The sequence below is a fragment of the Chelonoidis abingdonii genome, chromosome 2, assembly GCF_003597395.2.
Source record: "Chelonoidis abingdonii isolate Lonesome George chromosome 2, CheloAbing_2.0, whole genome shotgun sequence".
Classification (NCBI taxonomy): domain Eukaryota; kingdom Metazoa; phylum Chordata; order Testudines; family Testudinidae; genus Chelonoidis; species Chelonoidis abingdonii.
The window spans coordinates 140,239,853-140,260,913 of record NC_133770.1 but is presented as its reverse complement, the minus strand read 5'-3'; the positions used below and the strand labels follow the sequence as shown (position 1 = coordinate 140,260,913).

General features: G+C 54.8%; 1 protein-coding gene across 1 annotated transcript; it reads left to right on the top strand.

Moving 5' to 3' along the window:
• The first annotated feature begins 15,729 nt into the window (after positions 1-15,729).
• LOC142046425 (protein maestro-like) lies at positions 15,730-18,287 on the top strand. Its single transcript, XM_075063389.1, has 4 exons — positions 15,730-15,843; positions 16,027-16,209; positions 16,849-17,004; positions 18,177-18,287. The coding sequence occupies exons 1-4, from the start codon at positions 15,730-15,732 to the stop codon at positions 18,285-18,287; spliced, it is 564 nt and encodes a 187-aa protein (XP_074919490.1).
• Positions 18,288-21,061: the final 2,774 nt, after the last annotated feature.

Below are 21,061 nucleotides of genomic sequence, written 5' to 3'. Positions count from 1 at the left end.
TGGGTTCGGGGTTGTTATAAATGTGTATGGGTAGGCTTTTGTGGCCTGCCTTGTGCAGGAGGTCAAACTAGATGATCATATTGGTCCCTTCTGACCTATGCGTCTATGAGTATATGTGTTAGGGTTGTAAGTCTTTCTTGACAGTTATAGTTCCTTTGTTTTTGTTGGAGAGATTCTCAGAGCATCTTCAAAGTTCTGAAATATTAATTCAATCATTCTTAATGAGTCTTTAGCTTAAATAGTGATTGAAGAAGTTGTTGATTCTCTAGAACAATTGTTGATGATGCTGCTTGTTGTCTTTCTGAGTTGGGGGAAGGAGTGGGTAAAGCTCTGCCAGAAACTAATTACTTCCCCATTAATATAATAAATAGTCACGACGTAAATGTCTTCTTATATTGGTAATCAGCTGAGCAAGGTCATTAGATTTCATGTTAGTACATAATGCATTTTACCACACGTAGCAATGGTATTAGAAAACCACATTAGATACTTTGGATTCAGTTACAATACTTTGCAGATATACCCTCCAAAACAGTTTGCCATTGCAATATTTTAGAAATCAACTAAGGTTTTCTACAAAACTTTTTCTCAGCTACTCACATTTTTCTCTAAAAATGTAACGACACAAGCAGAGGGTTTTCTTGCAAAGAGGGGATGGTAGAGGCCACTTTATAGCCTAGATTTATTGTTCCAACATATCCCTAAATTCACTTTGGAATATCCAACATAAATAACATCCTCACCTTCTCCTACGGGGTCAGATCTTTCCTAACATATTTCTCTTTATAACATTTGTTTTACTGAGATAAAGGATTGGATCTATAATAAACGGGCAGCTTATAGAAGAGGGAGGTGTTCTGGTGCAGATAAAAGACTCTTTTGGGTGCTTTGATTCTTGACCCAAGTTCCTTAGAGTTACAAGTGGTTTGTTATAGCAATTAAACTTCTCTTAAATATTTTGTACAAAGCACAAATGCCAATAATCAACACATATTTTAAGCACAGCACAAAAAGAAAATAGTATAAAAGTTAAAGCAGATTAAAATGAGCACAGCTGCCTTTTAAAGTTTGTACAGACAGTCTTGCGAGACAGTTTTACAGTCAAGGAGATATTATTTTCTGGACATTTGCTTATTTCTGGATGACCGAAAGCTGAAGCCTTCTGCAGTTTCTTCCATTAGCGTGAACATTTTATAACCTAGCTAATTAAAACTAGGCTACTCTTATATTTTCAAGCATCCTGGTGATAATATACTTATAGGTATATTTGAATGTTCAGTAAAGGCACAAACATGTTTGTAATGACCTAACATTATAAAAATAAGTTATAATAATGCTATTAATAATTTTTTACATCAATATTGAGGTCTCGCCACCTCATAGCGGTCTTCTCTCTCCAGCCAGACAGGCAGCAAAAAAACCTAAGTCTGGGTCTGCTTGGACCATCTAGAACCATGTGTGAATATGGTGAGGTCTATGTCATGGGAAGGAAGCCCCAGGGACTCATTCATGTTGGTTCTTGTCTTAGGAGCCGTTATGGATCTTTACGGTCACCTCTGCCGACTGCTGGTCCGGTCTGTAGGTGAGTAGGAATTCTGCCCAGAAATGGACCCTTCTCTCCCCACATTGCTGTTCTCTGCAGAGGTACCTGCAGGGGACTACTGGGAATCTGCATGAAATGAATCTCCATGTGCTTGGGGAGTCAGAGTCTTCTGATGGAGGAGGTTTGTTTTCTCCAAGGTTCCTTGGAGCAGTTTAGCTTTATTTAAACCTCCAGACATTTCTAGCCCTTGTGGACTGGAAGGGAATTATCTGATGGGACCCCAATGCAGAACTGCCATCCCAGCCTTGTCTGTACTCTCCTGGTCTCCTGCGGGAGATCTGTCGTTAACTAGAGAAGCGGGGACAGGCAGAGCTGGGGAAGTCCTGGCCTCTTGGGCTAAAATCTCTAATGGAATCCTGCTGGTTCATTGCACATCGACCCAGCACCTCTCAGCATTTAACAGAACCAGCGAGCTCTCTGAGCCAGCCACCTTCCTGGTTCCCCTGATCCTGGGGCTGGACCAGGTCTCCTAGCATAAGTTAGTGCAGCCCTCGGATGGCTCCAGTATAAACCAGCTGGAATGAGCCCTTAGGGACTGTTGTGCAGGCCCCCTCCTGCCCCCTGGCCTCCAGCATCCTCCCTTACCAAGGGGCAGCTGGAGATTCCCTTTATGGCCCAGCTGCCTCTTTCAGGCTGCTTCAAGCTCCCCTTGTGCTGCTCTGACCTAGGCCAAGGGTCTGATCCAGCAGGTGCCTGATGGCCTCTGGATAATCCTGTCTCCTTTCATCTGAGCTGGAGCCAGCCCAGGAGTGACAGGATGGAAGGATCCAATAGCTGGTCCATGGACTGTCCCTGATCAACTGAAATATCCATCTCAGTCCTGTCTTGGTTGTCAGCTCCACCTGCCTGCTGTCTCCTTCCCTCCATCACTGAGCTCTCCCCCTGGACCTGTAGGGAGCTCCCTTCTCACACTGCCTTGCAAGGGAGGGGTACAGCCACCTCTGCCTCTTTGCCTGCCAAGTGCTCGCTGCATCTTCGTATATGATGGTGCAGGTCAGAAGGGCAGCCATGTTCCTCCCCTTCCAGCTGATCAGCATGTTCCAGGCTGGGTTGGGCTGTTTCTGGGATAACTACATGACAGATATGCTCTTCTACCTGGAAGGTGAGGAGCGAGTGTCTCCCCATGCAGGAGCAAAGGGAGGGGACACTGTGGTGTTGGGCTCAGAGAGGGAGAGGCCAGGGCCTCCCTCTGAATCCAGGATAATATGATGTTGTGACCTTGGAATCAGAGAGGATCACGTCAGGATCATATCCCTTGGTTCATCGAGCCCAACCCCCTGTGCCGAGACAGAAGGATCCTTTCCGGGACCATATTTAACCTTCATCTGACCCCTCACACTCTGGGGAAGGATCTTGGCAAGCGGAACTCCTGGGTATTTCACATGAAGGGCTCTGGGTCTGAGGAGCATTGTTGTCCATCAGCGATTTGCAAAGAGCCATGGATTCCGCTTGGGGCTCGTGAGTCGGCAGCTCCTTCTTACCCGCCCCCCCAAACAGTAGTCTGTTGTAGGCTGCTCCCCAGGAGAAGAGTCTAAACACAAAGGAAACTGACCTGCCCATCTCTTCCAGATCACAAGACCTGCTTCTGCCAGAGGGAGTGGGAGCAGCAGCTGCTGCATGTAAGGATCAGAGATATGGAGGGCTGGAAAGGAATTCAAGAGGTCATCTAGTCCAGCCCGCCCACGCTGAGGCAGGATTAAGAGGCCCCTCAACAGCACTGCATTGCGGGACAGAGGAAGGGACTGAGCCCAGCAGATACAATTGGAGAAGCACCAGGGGCAGCTCATAAGGATTCACAAGCATTAGGAGAGACGGGGGGGGGGGGGGTGACAGTGCACGCTCCCTCTTCCCCTTCCCTCCCAGCTGTGGTGGGTTCCTGGCTGGAGCTATTGAGAGGACCAGTTTCTTGGCCCCTCTCAGAACTAACTGGCTCTTCTTTCCCTGGTAGGTCCTGGAAGACCTTCTTCATCTCGGACCATACCTGGCTGGGTTGGTTCATTGCTAGTATCAGGCGCCAGCTGCCCACAGTGATAAATGGTCTGGTGACAAGGTCAGTGTCCTGGAAGGAATTGGGGGTCAGTGCCTAGTTCAGAACATCAGTCGCTACCCAGAGGCAGTTTGGGGCCAGTGAAGCAGACAACTATACCCAGTGGACTCTGTGCATGCCAGTCCGTGCCCAATGCATCCAGCATGATGGTGTCTCTTTCGCAGAGCTTTCTCTCCAAGTGCTGGGGCACTGTGCTGATGTTTTTTCCAACAGAGAGTATCAAGCCCCAGCTATGGCTTCTGGTGGAGATGGTCCATTCTGAAAAGAAGAGGAAAGAGAGGTGAGGTCTTTGCTCCTCCACGGTCAAGAGATCCCTCATTCCTTGTCAATCCCCTGATGCTACACGTGTATGTTCTGCTTTGGACAAGGTCCAGTGGATTGAAAAGATCTTCCTTATACCCATGCCCATTGCGATGACTTTGAGGTGCATTACCTGTGGTTCTGAAGGTGACACAATATAAGTAAAGGCACAAATGGTGGACACTTGATCAAAATATGTAATTTGTACCTCTGGGTGATCTGCAACCCCATTACACAGGTGAAATATGCATGTTGTCTTGCATGTTAGGATAGTACAGGCATGTTCCCTTCTCTGCTAGCCATCTTAGAGGGCTAGGGCCATTCATCCTCCTACCCCCTTTCCCATGGGGTGGTGAATTTACATTCCTGGGGGATACTAGAACAGAGGAATCTCTGTGCCCATTCTGGTCCCCTTGGCTTGTTGCTCACCATTCCCAACCTCCATCTTTCTATCTCTCAGAGATTCGCCCAAGCACTTGGGCTGTGTCCCAGGTAACACTTAGGCAAGATTTTTGCCATCCTGGAGCACTGGGAGGTGTTCATCAACATGGTGCAGCTCCAGCCTTCTGCCGGTGGCTCTCTGGAGGTTCGGTCCACCTAGCATCTCTGCTCTTTCATCCATCCCTTCACCAGCCTTTGCAGGTAAAGGGACCTGCTAGGGAGGACTCTGGTTCCCAGAAGCCTGTTGAGTGAAAAGCTGAATTTCCAAGCAGTGGCTCAGCCTCTGTGGAGGGAGCCCTTTCCTTACTCCTCCATGGAGCTGCAATCACAGCACAATGGGGTGGATCCAGGGGGGAAGGTGGGTCCTGTTGTATAAGCTCTCCAGGGTATCTCCAGGGGAGCTCAAACATGCTCCACGCAGTCCCATAAACAAGGCTCAGAGAAGGCCCAAAAGACACTGCCATGCCATCAGCTCCAGCTGACACATTTCTCAGCAGAACAAACTCTTGGTCTTCCCCTGAACTGGGCTATTTCACAGACCTTCCTGGCAGACTTACCAGGGATGGCATGTCTGACATTCCCCTCGCATCACCACCACCACCTTCCCAGTAACTCTCTGGGCCTGTGCAGTCCACTGTAGTCCCAGTGACATCTCTGGAGTTAGGCTGAATTAAAGCAGCTGCTAGTCCATCCCCTTCAGCTGCTGGGTCACCTCAACCACCCAGTCCCGGGGAGGTGGAAAAGGCCTTGGAGTCCAGGCAATTCAGCTCAGCAGAGTAGCCTTTAGTTGCTAAGTCGGCTGGGTGAAAACTCCTTCCCTGGCCCCATTTGTGAGTTAGGAGCAGCTGGAGGCCATCCCATCTCCTCACTCTTTCCTTTGCCATTCTCAGGAGTCAGCTTCTATCGAGCAGCTGAGAAGCTTCCTGCTCCTGTTCCTTACCTATGGGCACGTGGTCCACTCAGGCCCCAAGGATCTCATCCTAGAGAGCACAGACTGCAAGATCCTGTCTCCCATGTGGCAACACTATTTTCTGAGCCCACATGTAAGTCAGAGCCCTCCCCTGACTGCCCACGCAGCACTTACCCGGGCTGTGCACAGCAACACAGAGCTATGTCTTTGCATAAACTCAGCTCCGAGGGCTGGCCCTTTGCCCCAGGAGGGACAGGAGACATGGGAACAGTGCCATTCTCTGTGACTCTCCCATTTCGATTAGCTGCTTCTCTGATTCCAGGCCCATGGAAGCTAATGGAAGGACTCTCACCTGGGCCTTGTTAGTGTAGCTGAGCATCACTTGGTGCTATTGTCCCAGAGATGACTGTATCCTGTCTGGTACCTCTAGGCTTGTGCTGCACTCAGGGATCAGAAGATAAAGATTTAGGGCCTGTTTCCCCACACACTGCAGTCGATGGTGTAGCTGGGCACAAAAGGCGCACGAAGGGATTCAGGACCCTAGCCAGGTTGACAGGCTCTGGTGCTGAAGGGGGATTTTTGAGATAACTCTAGGTTGTATTCTTGCCATTGGAGGTTTGAGGCCGACGTTCAGTCCTGTGCTGGTTACAATGCCCAGATGTGCATCCCAGTGAAAAGGAGAGAGGATGCTAGTTTCATTGAACTGACTATTCTCCCTGGAGAACGGATGCCTTAGTAGGGAAAGTCCAGCCAGCTCCAGAGAGCAGCAGATTCCTGTCCCAGATCAGACAATTACAACCTGATTGTCCAGGGAGCTGAGCAGCCCCAGGGCCCATTGACAGCTCTGGGAACTGCAAGTGCTCAGCGCCTCTGGAAATCAGCGCATTCCTTGCATCCATCTCCAGAGATGGTCCCCTAGGGAATGCAAAGATGTTCCACTCAGCAAGCCACGTCCTTTCCCTTAGGGCGTGAGGGCAATCCAGCCTGGGACAGCAGCTCCCTTGTAGAGACTTGCCCTGTAGCCTTGTGTGTCAGCTCTCTATTATCTGTGGCTGTTTCCTCATTGTTCTCTCTCCCTCCTGCCTGTGAGCCCAGGACCCACAGGTGAGATCTGCTTTTTTGAGAAGCCTCGTGCTAGTAGGTGAAGCTGTCACCCAAGAGAGCAGGATTCTCTTGGTGAGCCAGGGCACATGCACCGTGCTGTCCCCCCTGCTGGTGAGTGAGCACGCCGGGGTCCTGGGAGGGGTCCCAGGTCAGATGCACATGCCAGAGTATCTGGTGCTGAAGGCCGTGTGCTGTGTTTGCGACCAGATGCCCAGGGCTCTACATTGTGCACTGCAAACCCGGTGCTGATGCCAGATTCTTCTGCTGCGATTCCAGCCCAAGGAATTAAATGACACTATTTTCCATTAGCAGATTCTTGCTGCTTACACCTGGGACAATTCCCCATCCCACTTTTGAGGGATCTGCCCGGCACCCAGAAGTGCCCTGGGGATTAACTCCAGGACATGATCCTGAGGACTTAACAGGTGCAGCCCTCCCTAGGTTTGCAGGAAAATATTTGACCTTGTAACAATGCTGGTTCTGGCAGGACCCAACTGAGAGTGCCAGTTCAGGACAAATTGCTTAAAGCAGGTCAGTTACAGCCCATGGCTGGGGTTTTTATGCACACCAAGGCAAACCAAACCAGCCAAACAGAGAAGTTACACAAGCAATTCCCTTGGACACTCCAGTTTCCCAGTATCACCACTAGTGCCACTCGTTATGGGGACAAATGGTTATGAAAACCAATGCCCCAGTAAAAGAAAAATGGTTCTCCCAATGCCAAAGGACCAAGGTCCAGACCCAGGTCAATATACACAGCAGATCTTACCCACAAATCACACTGTTGCCAATCCTTTAGAATCTAAAGGTTTATTCATAAAAGGAAAAAGATACAGATGAGAGCTAGAATTGGTTAAATGGAATCAATTACATACAGTAATGACAAAGTTCTTAGTTCATGCTTGTAGCAGTGATGGAATAAACTGCAGGTTTAAATCAAGTCTCTGGAGAACATCCCTAGCTGGGATGGCTCATCAGTCCTTTGTGTAGAGCTTCAGCTTGTAGCAAAGTCCCTCCAGAGGTAAGAAGCAGGATTGAAGACAAGATGGAGGAAAGGCACCAGCCTTTTATAGTCTTTTCCAGGTGTAAGAACACTTCTTTGTTCTTACTGTGGAAAATTATAGCAAAATGGAGTCTGGACTCACATGGGCAAGTCCCTGCATACTTTGCTGGGTTACAAGGCATATCTGTAAAAGCAGCAAAGAATCCTGTGGCACCTTATAGACTAACAGACGTTTTGGAGCATAAGCTTTCATGGGTGAATACCCACTTCATCAGATGCATGTAGTGGAAATTTCCAGGGGCAGGTATATATATATATGCAAGCAAGCTAGAGATAATGAGGTTAGTTCAATCAGTGAGGATGAGGCCCTGTTCTAGCAGTTGAGGTGTGAAAACCAAGGGAGGAGAAACTGGTTTTGTAGTTGGCAAGGCATATCTGCCTTCTCTCAATGGTTCAATTGTATAGCTGATGGTCCTTAATGGGCCATGAAGCAGGCTAGGCAAAGCTGACACCAACTTGTCTGGGGTGTCACCCAGAAGCATAGCAGAAGTTTGAAATACAGACAGTACAGAGTCAATATTCATAATTTCAACTACAAAAATGATACACATATACAGATAGCATAACCATAACCAGCAAACCGTAACCTTGTCTTAGACACCCTATTTGACCCCCATTATTTGGTGCCACTACAGGACTTTGGTTGCAACAATGATCTATACGGTCCCAGTTCACATCAATAACGTCACACCTCAGCTGTTAAGGACGCTAATGCTCCCCATCACAAAATTGCCTCTGCCCAGATGCCCCTTCCCTGCTCTGTGGCAGATGATGAAGTTTCCAGATTTGGCATCAAGAATGGCGAAATAGGGGCTCTTGTGAATGTCCCCTGCATTCTGGCCATGGGGCCACTCCCAGGCCATCTTCCCAGCTCCGTGCCCCAGTGCACTGCATACTGGGGCTGAGGGTTGGTGGGGGTGTCAAACAGCATTTGGAAATTCCACATCTTGCTAAGTAACCCAGCTCCCAAATTCTTTTGCCTTTGACTCTCTGCTTTGTGCTGCAGGAGATGCTCAGAGGCAAGGACTGGGCCCAGCTGCAGAACCCCAATCACCTGCATGCCCTGCTGACCATCTCATATTTAGTCATGTCCATGGGGCCTGACTCACCTGTGGAGCCCAGCAGCCGGGGAGGGGCAGATGGAGGGAGAGAAAGTGGGAGCAGGACGAGCTGCAAGAAGAACCAGAGGATGCTCCTCCCTGGTGGCTCACTAATGGGCCATATCTTCCTTTGCCTCCAGGTCACTTTATCCAGACCCCATTTCTGCATATTGCCTGGTAAGAGGGAATCCCTCCCATCAGCATGAAGTGCTGTGAATGGGTGCAGCCACGGAGCAGGGCCCAGGATCATCCCCAGAGAGCAGCTTCCCGAACAGAGCCTCTGCTTGGCCCTGGGGGCATAGGCATCTCCAGACAGGACCATTCCCTAGGTGGTGGCTCTGCTGGAGATGCCCCCTGGAGCTCTGTTGCTTAGGGAGGGAGCTGTCCCTCGTGCCAGCAAACCCAATCTAGCTCATGCTGGGACCTGTCTCTGTTCTAACGGCCTTGTCTGCTCCCTTCCTTCCAATCAGGAAATTCGAGCCTTGCCTCTCTAAGGAACAGGAGGCTGAGACCATCAGTGCATGTATCGCCAGTGCCATGATTCAGCACCCAGCCCTGGTGAAGCTGAGGGGGACTGACGTGGCAGAAAGCTCCGCTATCCGGACAGAGCTTAGTGAGGCATGGACAAAGCTGCAGCTTCCACCTGCCTCCTTGGCTGGGAAACTCAGCAACCCCTCTGCTGAGTAGCTGGACCCTGGCCCAATGCAGATAGCTGCGTGTCCAGCCGAATCCAGCCCTTCGGTTTATTTTCCAAAGGGCTGGTGACAAGTGGCTACTCAGTTAACTCTGCAGTGGGGTTGGCAGGGAGGAGAGCTGTAGAGGTGAGTGTCTGTGAGACTGTACAGAATTACCCTGGCTTCTTGGCACAGGGAGCTGGAACCTACCCCCAGTTTACACCAGCTGAGGATCTGGCCCAGAGTGTTAAATAGCATTTGGTGCAGAGAGAGGAAAGCATGGATTTGGGACAGCCACACGGCCAGGCCACGACTCGCCCTGCCACAGAAAAGAGATTGGCTGGAGCGGGGATGAATAGCTCAGCCCTTGACGAGCCAGTGGGGTGTTTGGGCGCATCTGGGGCCCCTCCAGAGGGGGAGGGAGGAGGCCTTCCCTCCAGAGCCCTGCTCAGTACATGTGTTGGGGAGCCCAGGTGGGAGGAAGGATTCTTTGGGGAAGGACAGCCCGTGGTCCAGGTGAGACCCATGTCTAACTGCAGGGGGATCAGTATCACCTGGGTAAAGGGACTCTGAATACCAACAGTACCTGGATCCAGATGGGGGATCCCCTCGTCCCCCTGCCTCGTGCACCCCACCTCCGTTGCTGTTTACTTCCCTGCTTCTCTCTGCTCCAGTATCTCCAACAGCTGCCCTGGGAGGGCCTCAATCTTGTGCTGCAGACATTCCTGGAGCAGCACCTGACCCCCACCACGCTACTGCATCTATTTCTGGTATGATTGGGAGTTGGAGGGGCCCCATTTGCACTGGCCATCTGGGGCTGGGCCTGTTGTTCAGGTTCTATCTGACCTTAAAGAGGAAATGCTCCAGTTGATCCCGAGGGGGCTGAGCAGGTCTCTCAGCTGCTGTGAACTAGCCAGTTCCCATGGGGCATACACCAGACCCTGGGATCCAGCAAGACAATCCTAGTCCTGCTGCGGACCGTGTCATTTTGGCCTCCTAAATTTGGGCTGGCGCCCCTGTGCCCCTGAAGAAACAGCCCCAAGAACCCACAGGATCAATGGGAAGAATCCTCAAAGCACTGAGCCCAAGACCCTCAGATCTGTTCCAACGCCCCCCAGACAGGAGAGGAGCGCTGAGTTCCAGTGTCCAGAAGCGGAGGAGAAGAGGTTAGATGCTCCATGTCCTCTCTCTCCTGGGGCGGGAAGCAGGTTCTGGGGGTCGTCCTGGCATTGCTACTGCTCATACTGCTTTCTCCCTGCTCCCCAGCACTTGCAGCCATGGATCTGCTCTCCCCGGGCCCAGGAAAGAAGCCGAGCTGTGAGAGGCAGTGCCCAGATCTTCATCTTCTATCTCTTCAAAGCCATCACCAAGGTGAGCAGCACAGACCCTACTGCCCCCCACAGCACTCATGGGCGGGGTGATACAGACGGAGTTGGGCTTGCCCCAACCCATGCCCTGATTTTCTGTTTGGTGGCCCATTAGGACCTGAAACCCATGGCAGAGCAGGGCTACATGGCTGGGCTGCTGACAAGCCAGGCCTTTGATGTTCAGGAGGCCACCAGATACTGGGCATCTCAGGTTCTCTACTGGCTCTTCAAGTCTTGCAAAGGTAAGATCATGCGGAAGCAATGGCCACTTCTCAGCCCTCACAGCCCCGGCCATTACCTAGTGAGCAGGGCTACAGAGAGAACATGGTGCCTTCATCCCATCCCTGACCAGAGGGACCCACAGTAGAAGTGGGTTGTTACCTACCAGGCTGACCTGGCATCTGCCCTTCACCAGGGGCTTGGGCCCATCTGGGACCTCCCCTGATCCCACCCCAGCCCCAACACAACATCTACAGCAGGGTGATAGTTGGGCAGTTGGCCCAGGAGCCAGCTGAGAGCTCACCGTAGCTGGGTGTTCCCAGCTGTGGTTGGAGTCTGCTCTTTGGCACCTCTGACCTGGCTCAATGGAGAGGGGAAAGAATCCAGCCCCGAAGGGCTCTGCCTGAACGCTGCTGGTTTCTTGTGCAGCCGTCGTGCACACCAAGACGGGGCGGTGGTGACCGTGCTGAGCAAGATGCAGAATGATGCCAGCTGCAGAGAGAGCCGTGCCCGTGTTGCTCTGATGAGTAAAAGAGACTGGCTGGAGAGAGACACACATCCATGGGAAAGGGGGGTTATTGTCTCCTTCCCTGATGAGGAGCCGGCAGATGGCAAGTCCTGGGTATGGGCTCCAATGCCACTCACATAGCCCTGGGCAGAGGCTGTCAGTGCCTCTGTCCCCGTTCCCAAAAGGGAAAACCCACCTCCTCGGGCCGGGGCCCACTGCTCACACTCGGCCTGTCTTTCCCTACAGCTCATAGTGAAGCATCTGCCATCGCGTGACCTCAGGCCCTTCAGCTTCATCCTGTTGCTGGGCCTGCTGGAGAAGGGAGAGTGTGCTGACCAGCTGTTGGGCATCATGGAGGCGGCGCTGAGAGACAAAGAATCAGAGGTACAGGGCCAAGGAATGGCTGGGCATTGGACATCTCGGGCAGCTCCATCTTGCCCCATTGCTAGAATTTCTGGGGCACAAGGGAGGATGTGGAGGGGAGACGTCCCTTCTCACCATCATTGATCAATGGGACCCATCCACCTCCTGAGTGCAGGGTGGTCGCTGGACACGGCCCTGTAATGGTTTGCAGGCTTTGATCCCAGAGGTCTGGCTTGCCCGGCTCACTCCCTGGGAAATGTGCCCTGTCTCTGGACTCATCCCGCAGCTGGGGGTACAGAGCCCACAGTGGGGTTCCCCGTGTCCACTGACTCTTTGCCCAGTGGACACGGATTGATGTTGAGGATGGAAATGCATCCTGGGTGCTTAGATCCCACTCTGGTGCTGAAGCAGCCCATGCGTGCTGTCACAAGGGGAGATGGAGCCAGGATATATGAGAGGGGAGGGGGGTGTCACTGGGCAGTAGGATTGGGACCCTTAGTGCTATGGATCTGGTTCAGGGCTGGGGGTTTCAAGGTACTAAACCCCCCTCGGCTCAGTCACTCACTAGGAGAGTTTATCCATGGCCTCCGCCAGGCCATGTGACCGCTGACTTGTTTCTGAGCCTGCCCAGCTCCTCCTGGCCCTTGCCTGCCAGACACCCACAACGGGGGTAGGATCTCAGCCCCTGCTTTGCCTCCGCAGGTGCAGGATCTGCAAATGGCTCATTCCTCCACACTGAGCCCACCCCGGGTAGGGGGGACAGCTGAGTGACAGGAGGAGAGACATCCTGCACTTACTGGCCAGACAGCACAAAGGCCGCAGTCAGCATCCTCTTGCAGATGCCCTGGCCTTATGAGTGGTGAGCGCTGGCCCTGGGGATAGGATAGAACAGCCCCCTCCAGCCTCCGAGCCCCACCCTCAATGGGGTCATTCCATAGCACCATGGTTAGACGCAGCACAGACTCTCTCCTTGCACACAGGCCCCCAGGGAACAGCCTTGCCCTGGCATGTGTCACCATTCACCTCCCTGTCCCTTGGAGGGCTCCATGTGCTCTGGGACCCCCAGCTCAGGGGTCCCCCAGCTGAGCTGTTCCTAACACAGCTGTCCCTCTCCCCCACTTTGTTCTGTGCTAACCTCTCCTGGTTCGGTTGTGCAATGGCTTGGCTGGCTGGAGGCCAGAACAGTCTTCCAGGGACCCCTCATCACAATACAGAGCAGGAGAGACCCCATGTGAGCAGGGTCACCCCCTCTGTCAGCATGGCCCCCTGCTCCTGGGAAGGCATCCCTCCAGGCTGAGGCAGGAGAGGGGCCAGCCTAACTGCATCACCCCCACAGACACTCCTACACTGAACATGTCGCCACAGGGGCACCCCCTCCCCACAGCTGGGAAATGCCCTCTCCCCCCCGGAATCCCAGCCTGGTCTCTTTCCCATCGCCGCACGCTTTCAGATGCCTCATCCCACCGCTAGAGGCTGGTCTTCTCCAATTCACCTGCCTGCCAGGTTCCCCTAGGCCAGCAGTGCCTTCCTGCATCCTGGCCAGAGCTGACAAGCACAGCACCCAATCTACAGCCTTCTCCAACCCCCGCCACCCAGAGCCATGGCGTGGTCAGAATTGGAGCCTTGTTCCTTCTGACCCCCCCACCCCCTGCCCCATGGGGAAGGAGCTCCTGTTCTCCTTGCCCGCAGCCTCCACTCTGTGCCCCCCACCACTCAGGAGATCCAGCCCAGAACCTAGCCCTAGCCCCCACCCCAAGGGTGGGCACCTCCTCACACACACCAGCCTGCACTCCTGAGCCTGAAGTCACTGCTTTCTCCCATGGGGGCTCTAACCCCAGCCCTTCTGGTTCCCATCAGTAGAAGGCAACAAGGGAGGGAGGGCCGCTCCACAGCTGGGAGAAGTGACTCTGGCCACCTCCGCTCATCCCTTGCTGTGACACAGCGCCCCTTGGCAGTGCCCAGGCAGGAGGGTATGAAACCCTTAGGACTGGCCAGTGCGTGAAAGGCCTTGAGGTCAGCCACGAGCAGGCTCAACCTGCTGCTTCTGGCCCGTCACTCCTTGGAGGGCATCATCTCTGGTGTGCACCAACTGGGCCCCTCTTCTGTGTTAATTCCTTCCCTGCCGTCCCTCTGTCCGTCACAGCCAGGCCAAGGCCATCTGGAGATTCCTAGGTGCAGACCCCACGCTGACCAGGGAGGTACTGCACATCCTGCTGTGGGACAGCCCGGAGAAGGGCCAGGCTAACGCTAGACAGAGCCAGAACAGGAGCTGTCCCCACCTAGCCTGGCTGCCCCCAGTGGTAAGTTCCCAGCGTTGGCATTCAGCCCTCTTTCCCAGATGCATTCTGCATATGGCCACGGCCTTCTGCCTGTATCTTGTTCCCTTCCAGACCACACGTGGGCTGTGGGAGCTGCTTGGGGCCCTGGGGCAAGCGGACACGCTGGAGGGACTCGAGGACGACCTGTTTGCCTCTTACTTCCTCGCCATTGCCTGCTCCCTGGCACGGCACCTCTCGGGAGCTCAGCAGGACCTGCCCAATGTTGCCAGTCCCCACAGGTAACTTGTTGGACTGATGGATTCCAGCACCCACGCAGTGTCTGTGCTAGCCCCGAGGAGGGAGAAGTTTCCTGCTTGGATCCTTGTTGTCCAGGGATCCCCTATGCCTTTGGGGGACCGAGGGTTCAGATCAGCCAGGCTTCTCGTGCTTAGGAGCAGGCAGAGCTCCTCAGAGTGGGCAGAGAGCTCTTTAGAGTGGTCAGCTCATGGGCAAGGGCTCAGAGCAGCAGGGTGTTCGGGGGGCACTGCATGTACTTTTCTCCCCAGGATCAGTTTCTGGTGGGTGGGGGAGGGGAAGGCACGGAATTTTCACCTATTTGGAGGAGAGAGTAGGTCACATCTGCAGACATTCCCCCCACCCCACCTCCACAGTTGGCGATGGGGGAACCAAACGCTTAAGTGGAGCAGCTTCTATTCTCACTCTGATCCCTTCAGTACTGCAGCAAGGGAGTCCTGCCCCCACACTCCGCCCAGAGAGCAGGCATCCCTGCATCACCATCTCCTGCCCCCTTCTCTTCCCAGCATGGCCGTGCAGGCCCTGGCTTGGATGCTGCACCTCAGGGGCAGTCAGCCAGCTGTGGAGCTAATGGACCAGGAGTGAGGCTGGCAGCTGCTAGAGGCAGGGGCGGCTCTAGGAATTTTGCCACCCCAAGCACAGCAGGCAGCCTGCGGAGGGTCCGCTGGTGCCGCGGCAACCGGTAGGGCACCCCCCGCGGCTTGCCGCCCCAAGCATGCGCTTGACGTGCTGGGGCCTGGAGCCGCCCATGGCTAGAGAAGACCCAGCCCGAGAGGTGGTCTCTCCTTAGCAGGTGAGAACAGAGGTTGGAGGAGTCACGTTCTCGCTCTGGAGCCCAGTGGGGCAGAGATGGGAGGGGGTGGCTGGGACCAGCCCGGATTCCGGCATGTGCAGGGTTGTCAAGCACACGACAGCACGAGCTCTTGTTCTCTCCCAGGGCTATGGTGATCCTCTCAAAGCAGGCCCTGAAGAGCATCCCATGGCTCCTCCTTCCCAGCCTCCAGGCCAGCCAGGAGGGCAAACACATGGCCTGCACTGTCCTGTTGGCAGAGGTGAGCCTGGAGGACCAGGGGGAGGGTTAAGCAGCCCCAGAAGCTGATGGAACAGGAGGCCAATAGCTGGTCAGCCAATGAGAGATGGTCCTGGTGGTGTATTGCTTGTAAATTAATCCCTCTGCGGGGAGCTCTGTGGTGGGGTTTGGGAGCACCCCACTGGAACCAGAGGGAGCGCTCTGCCCTGCTTGTGTCACACTGTGACACTGTTAAGCTCAGTGAAGCCAGCCTCTCGTGAACAGCAGTCAGTACAGATCTAAGTCACCTCCTGGCCCCTGATCACACTCCCTTCCCCTTGCTCCGGCCAGGCTAGGACACTGGCCTCGCCCAGACCTCTCTGAAAGCTCCTTTTGATCCCTTTAGTTCCTCTGCAGCCCCTTGCTGATGGAGAAGGAGCCTGAGGCCATGCGGAAGCAGGTTGTGAAGGCCATGCTGCAGCAGACAGAGGACAGCAACACTCACATTCGAGGCAGAGCGCTGCACGGCCTCAGGAACTCAGTAACCGAGTTCCCGGACAAGGTAGGTCTGGAATGGCAGGATACTAGGCAGAGAGGGCTGGGTAGGAAGCTCCTGGTTCCCCTTCTCCCCAGTCAACGGCCCCTGTGGAGCAGACTGGGCTGTAGGCTGACTTGCCCGGACTGTGGTTCCACTCAGGCTGACAGAGCGTTGCTCACCGAGCGGCGTCCAACCCCTTCTCTGCAGGTCAGGAAGAAACGAGACCAGATCCTGGGGAGCTTTGTCTGCGCCATGTGCAAATGCTGTGACCCCCGCACCGTTCTGGATGCCATGGAAGGGCTCTGCTGGATGCTGTGGGACCCCAAGGCGTCTCTGAAGGTGCACGTTGCCGTCCAGCTGGCCCTGCAGGCGACAACGTTCTTTGAGGATGTAAGTACCAAGCAGGGCAGGCCACATGGTGCTATAGAGCCCCCCACAGGCGGAGATGCTCAGGACCTGCCCTCCTGCAGAGTGGACTCAGTGTCCGATGCAGGCATGTTCCTGTACTTGTCGGGCAGCTCAGCTCCTCTGCCCGGGGAAGCAGGGATAGAATCATTCATGGGCCCTGGGCCCACAATTGTTCAGCAGCCCTGGGGCCCAGCAGGAAGGAGAGGAGTTTGCAGAGAATTGCCCTGTCATTTCAACAAGCTCACACCTCTCTGGGCTCTGCATCTGCCATGCTGATTCCCAAAGCATGTGAGGACCTGAGCCCGTCCCCCTACAACCAGGGCCGGCTCCAAGCCACAGCGCGCCAAGCGCGTGCTTGGGGCGCCACGCCGCAGGGGCGCTCTGCCGGTTGCTGGGAGGGCGGCAGGTGGGTCTAGTGGAGCTGCCGCAGGCATAGCCTGCGGCAGCTCCACCGGAACCACGGGACCATTGGACCCTCCGCAGAAACGCCTGTGGGAGGTCCACTGGAGCCGCAGAACCAGCAAATGACAGACCGCCCCCCGCAGCATGCCGCCGTGCTTGGGGTGGCGAAATTGCTAGAGCCAGGCCTGCCCACAACCACCCTGCCCCCCCTGTCTGCAGGAGAACAGCGGCCTGAGGCAAGCCTCTATGGAGCTCTTTGGCCACCTCAGCAAATTTGTTTGCAAGAAGTCGTCCCTCTTTAGGGCTGAGGTGGAGAGCATGGGGACACTGCTCGTTCACCTACAGGATGGGAATCCGCAGGTGGCTCAGATGAGTGCAGCTGAGAGCGCATAGGGGCAGGGGTGCTGGGGGCATTATAACAACATGGCAAGGGTGGTGCAAACTCCACCTTCCAATCCCCAGATCTTTTCAGTGCTGACCTCTGGCACACAGGACAGGGACCCCCCCCCCACTTGTCCAGCCCTTCCCCACCGCACACAGAGCTCTGCCAGCCCTCAGAGCGTAGCTGTGGTCAGGGCCGGCTCTGACTTTTATGCCTCCCCAAGCAAAAAATAAAAAAACCTGCAGGCTGGCCGGAGTGGGAAGGAGTGCGGGGGACACAAACCTGCAGACCGGCAGGAGCAGCAAAGGGAGAAAAAAACAAACTGCTGGGCTTGCTACAGACCTGGCACCGCTCCCAGCAGGGTGCTCTCCTCCTCCGTGCTTCTGCCCCCTACAGGGTGGCCGGAGCAGCAAAGGAGTTAAAAAAAAAAACCTGCAGGAATGCTGCCCCTTCAAATCTGCTGCCCCAAGCAGCAAGTGGCTCAGCTGGTGCCTGGAGCCAGCCCTGGCTGCGAGGTAGATTTGTGGGGTTCCTGTCTCCTCCTCCATTCCCCACAGATACTTCCAGCCTCCCTACCAGCCAGACTCTCCATGGCTTTGGCTCCATTTTACAACCTGCCCTGTTTAGTGCCCAGGCCCAGGTCTATGTGTGGGCGCTAGCAAGTGACTTGACCCAAGTAGGGCCTCAGGGAAGGGCAGGTCGCTGGGGCCGACTGGCTCTCCATTGCTGCTGCCCTGCCCTCACTTGTGTGCTAGCTCCTGTTTGGGAACGACCAGCCTCCTGCAGCAATCCCCTCCTCCACCTCCCACTGCGAGTAGCAGCCCCCAACAGTGCCTGTGATTGAGGGGAGGCCAAGTATGTTGGTAACCAGGCACTGCTCTTAATGGCCCGACAGGGACATACAGGGAATGGCCCCTTCCCTGTTCCAGGAGTGTCCCTGCCCGGCCCCAGCGCTCAGGCCTGGCTCCCCTCAGCCCAGCCAAGCTGGAGATGAGGACTATGGGGGCCTGGGGAACAAATGTCAGGCCAGAGGAGGGTCTGCAAAGAGGTGGCTCCTTGCTGCTCCGGCACAATGAAGTCTCCCCAAGCCAAGCAGAGCCTCCGAGTTGGCAGCCCGTTGCACTCAGGGAGGTTCACCCAGCTCCCTTCTCGCCCTCTCCGGCAGACGTGCAGGGTGGCATTGCTGTGCTGTGCACTCTTCCTCAGCTACCAGCCCCTGCGCACACTCGTGCGGAGCCAGCTGGCCACATTCCTCACCTTCCTGAGTGAAGCCTGAAGGTCCCTTGTGAGTGAGCTCTGGGGCGTGGGCCCTGCAGAACAGGGGGGCTGTCCTATGGGGGGAGGGCTTAAGGGGTCAAGGCTGGGGTTAGGGTTTAATTGATGGTAGGGCTCTTTTACTACTAAGAGCAGGATGATGTCCAGCTCGAAGAAGTGAGTGTGGGGGTTACTTTGTAAATTATCAGCTCTGTCCAGGACCACCTCGGGTGCTATCTCAAGCCCTGATGGTACCTTTATTACTAGAAGAGAACCGGTCTGGGACAGATCTCTCTCCAACAGCTTCTGTGATAAAGGTAGAAGATGCACACACAAAAATATCAGCTGCTCAGCAATCTCCTTGTCGTCTTTAATTGCTTTCTTGAATCCAGCTGTTCTTTCACAGGCTTCCAATCTCCTTAAAGTGTTTTTTAGTGTTTGTCTATATCCCTTCAGTCATTTGCTCTTCGCAAGCCATCTTGGCACTTCTACTTTCCCACTTACATGCTACCTGCTGTAATTTAGGCTTCTGTTTACTCCTCACCCTGCCTCTTTTAAAGAATTTGTTTAGCTCAAATAACCTCTTGGCTCTTCCTATTATTAGTGGCCTTGCTGGTTAGGAGCTCGCTTCACTACAAAGCCAATGTAAGGAGCTTAAAGTCCCCCTCTCTAAGCAAGAACTGGCCTCCCGCAGTTTGTCCTCAGCAGTGACTGTGGCGGAGCGGGGCAGGGGGGAAAGATGCTTGTTAAAACAAGCTGGGGAGTTTTCTGACGGCCAGGGTCATACGTTGGGAGAGCCCAGGACTGCAGCCAGAGTGAAGGAAATTCTGGCTGCAGCAGCTTTATTCCTCTCTTGCTCTGTGGATTTGGGCTGTGAGAAGTGACACTGGGTCTGCCTGCGGCCTGCAGTTCAGCCTGCGACTATGCCAACCCTCCGCCAACCCACCCTTCTTGGGCTGACTGCAGCCTCTCCAGGCATGTACAACCCAGGTCTAGGATAGCCTGCTGAGCACCTGGCGGGGTCTGCCTAGTGCGCAGGTGGCAGGGTCAGCCTCTGACAGAACTAATGCCCGTGATGTAGGGGAGGGGTTGGACTACACACTCCAGCCCTGGGATGTGTTTCCTCAGCTCCTGTGTGGCCCTTTGGGGATGATCAGCTGTTGAAGGCAGGAAGGCTCAGATCTAGAATTTCATATCCCCATACCCATAGCTGGGGCTGGGGTGGTGGTCAGCTGCTCCGTGCATGCAGGGGCTCTTGGAGTTGCCACTTGCAGAGAGCTGGCAGAAATCCTTGGGAGAGATGGTTAGTGCTGGGTCTGCAACACGACTTCCTGGCATATGCCAGGGTGGGTTCTGCAGAGTTAGCACCAAATGAGGCTCGTAACAACCCCCAGCCTCACCCTTGGCTGGGGCCTCTCAGCGATCGGAGAAGTGTTATCTAGTTCAAATGACAGGGTAATTCTCTGCAAACTCCCCTCCTTTCTGCTGGGCCCCAGGGCTGCCGAACAATTGAGGGCCCAGGGCCCAAGAATGATTCTATCCCTGCCTCCCTGGGCAGAGGAGCTGAGCTGCCTCACAAGTCCAGGAACATGCCTGCACTGGACACTGCATCCATTCTGCGGGAGGGCAGGTCCTGAGCATCTCCCCCTGTGGGGGGCCCTATAGCACCATGGGGCCTGTCCTGCTTGGTACTTACATCCTCAAAGAACGTTCCTGCCTGCAGGGCCAGTGGGACGGCGACATGCACCTTCAGAGACGCCTTGGGGTCCCGCAGCATCCAGCAGAGCCCTTCCATGGCATCCAGAACGGCGCGGGGGTCACAGCATTTGCACACGGTGCAGACAAAGCTCCCCAGGATCTGGTCTCGTTTCTTCCTGACCTGCAGAGAAGGGGTTGGACGCCGCTCGGTGAGCAACGCTCTGTCAGCCTGAGTGGAACCACAGTCCGGGCAAGTCAGCCTACAGCCCAGTCTGCTCCACAGGGGCCGTTGACTGGGGAGAAGGGGAACCAGGAGCTTCCTACCCAGCCCTCTCTGCCTAGTATCCTGCCATTCCAGACCTACCTTGTCCGGGAACTCGTTTACTGAGTTCCTGAGGCCGTGCAGCGCTCTGCCTCGAATGTGAGTGTTGCTGTCCTCTGTCTGCTGCAGCTTGGCCTTCACAACCTGCTTCCGCATGGCCTTGAACTCCTTCTCCATCAGCAGGGGGCTGCAGAAGAACTAAAGGGACTGGAAGGAGCTGTCAGAGAGGTCTGGGCGAGGCCATTGCGTCCTAGCCTGGCCGGAGCAAGGGGAAGGGAGTATGATGAGGGGCCAGGAGGTGACTTAGATCTGTACCGACTGCTGTTCATGAGCGGCTGGCTTCAGCTGAGATTAACAGAAGTGATACGAGCAGGGCAGAGCGCTCCCTCTGGTTCCAGTGGGGTGCTCCCAAACCCCACCACAGAGCCCCACACAGATGGATTAATTTACAAGCAATACACCAACAGGACCATCTCTCATTGGCTGACCAGCTATTGGCCTCCTGTTCCATCAGCTTCTGGGCCTTGCTGGCTGGCCTAGAGGCTGGGAAGGAGGAGCCATGGGATGCACCTCAGGGCCTCCTTTGGGTGGATAACCATGGCCCTGGGAGAGAACAAGAGCTCGTGCTGACGTGTGCATGACCACCCTGCACATGCCGGAATCTGGCCTCGTCCCAGCCACCCCCTCCCATCTCTGCCCCACTGGGCTCCAGAGCGAGAACGTGACTCCTCCAGCCTCTGTCCTCACCTGCTAAGGAGAGAGAACCCCTCGGGCTG